Source organism: Hipposideros armiger, unplaced genomic scaffold (genome assembly GCF_001890085.2).
Source record: "Hipposideros armiger isolate ML-2016 unplaced genomic scaffold, ASM189008v1 scaffold_725, whole genome shotgun sequence".
Classification (NCBI taxonomy): domain Eukaryota; kingdom Metazoa; phylum Chordata; class Mammalia; order Chiroptera; family Hipposideridae; genus Hipposideros; species Hipposideros armiger.
In genome coordinates this window covers 652184-653153 of record NW_017732075.1, presented here as the reverse complement: position 1 = coordinate 653153, position 970 = coordinate 652184, and the positions used below count along the sequence as shown (strand labels likewise).

Genomic DNA, 970 nt, shown 5'->3' with positions numbered 1-970 from the left:
GGTTTGAAACAGGAGCCACACACTCAAGCACCTCCAGGGACCAGGCTGCTAAATGCAAATGAGTGAAATGGGCTAGATGTAATCCTAGGCAGTGGGGAATGCTGTGGCAAAGCCAACTCTGTACCAGTTTGTGATGATGTTGGGTCTTTAAGAATCGTGACGGCGTTTTGGAATTGAAGGTGGTCAAAAGGTACAAACTTGTGGTTATGAGATAAATAGGTACGGGGATGTAATGTACAGCATGATGACTGTAGTTGGCAACGCCACCTGGTATATGTACAAGTTGCAAAGAGAGTAGATCCTAAGAGTTCTCACTACAAGTAAAAAAATATATACATTTTTTTATAACTATAGGAGGAAATGGATGTTAAACTTACTATGGTAATCATTTTGCAATATATGTATGTCCGGTCATTATGTGGTGCACTTTAAACTTATACAGAGCCGCATGTCAATTATAGCTCAAGAAAACTGGGGAAAAAATAATGTCCTATGGGCTCCAGGCACGCTGCACTTGGCTGCGGGTTGGCTTCTGTGGACTGATGCCTGCAGGCACATTTCCTGTTGCAGAGGGTACCCCCAAATTGCCCGCTGATAAACAGTGCAAAGGCCCCGGGGACCCACTGCCCTATTCCCCAAATGGGTAAACCGAGTTCCCATCACCAGGTCCCTCTTACCAATAAGCCGGCATTTCTGATGGCCAGGGGAAGCCCCAGGAGCCCTGTGCCAATGTTGCATTTCAATAAATGGATCAAGGTTTGCATCGTCCTGTGTGGGGAGAGCAGGGAGATAAGAGGGCACGTTAGTGGAAGGGAAGGGCCGCCTGAAGCTCAGCCTCTTTCCAGCATCTCCAGCACCCTCTGCTGGGAAGAGAGGGAAAAAGCAGATGAAGTGGACTGTGGTCTAACTCAGTCCCTGCAACATCAGATCCAGGGCTGGTGCGCTTGTTCAGGTGGCTCAACAAATATTT

The 970-nt window shown here is 47.4% G+C and overlaps 1 protein-coding gene across 1 annotated transcript in view; it reads right to left on the bottom strand.

Moving 5' to 3' along the window:
* The window catches only part of SLC36A3 (solute carrier family 36 member 3), a 20699-nt gene extending 19935 nt beyond the window's left edge, over nt 1-764 (bottom strand). Inside the window, exon 1 of the mRNA XM_019627227.1 lies at nt 664-764. Within this exon, the coding sequence (XP_019482772.1) occupies nt 664-764 (101 nt within the window). The remainder of the gene's footprint in view (nt 1-663) is intronic.
* Nucleotides 765-970: the final 206 nt, after the last annotated feature.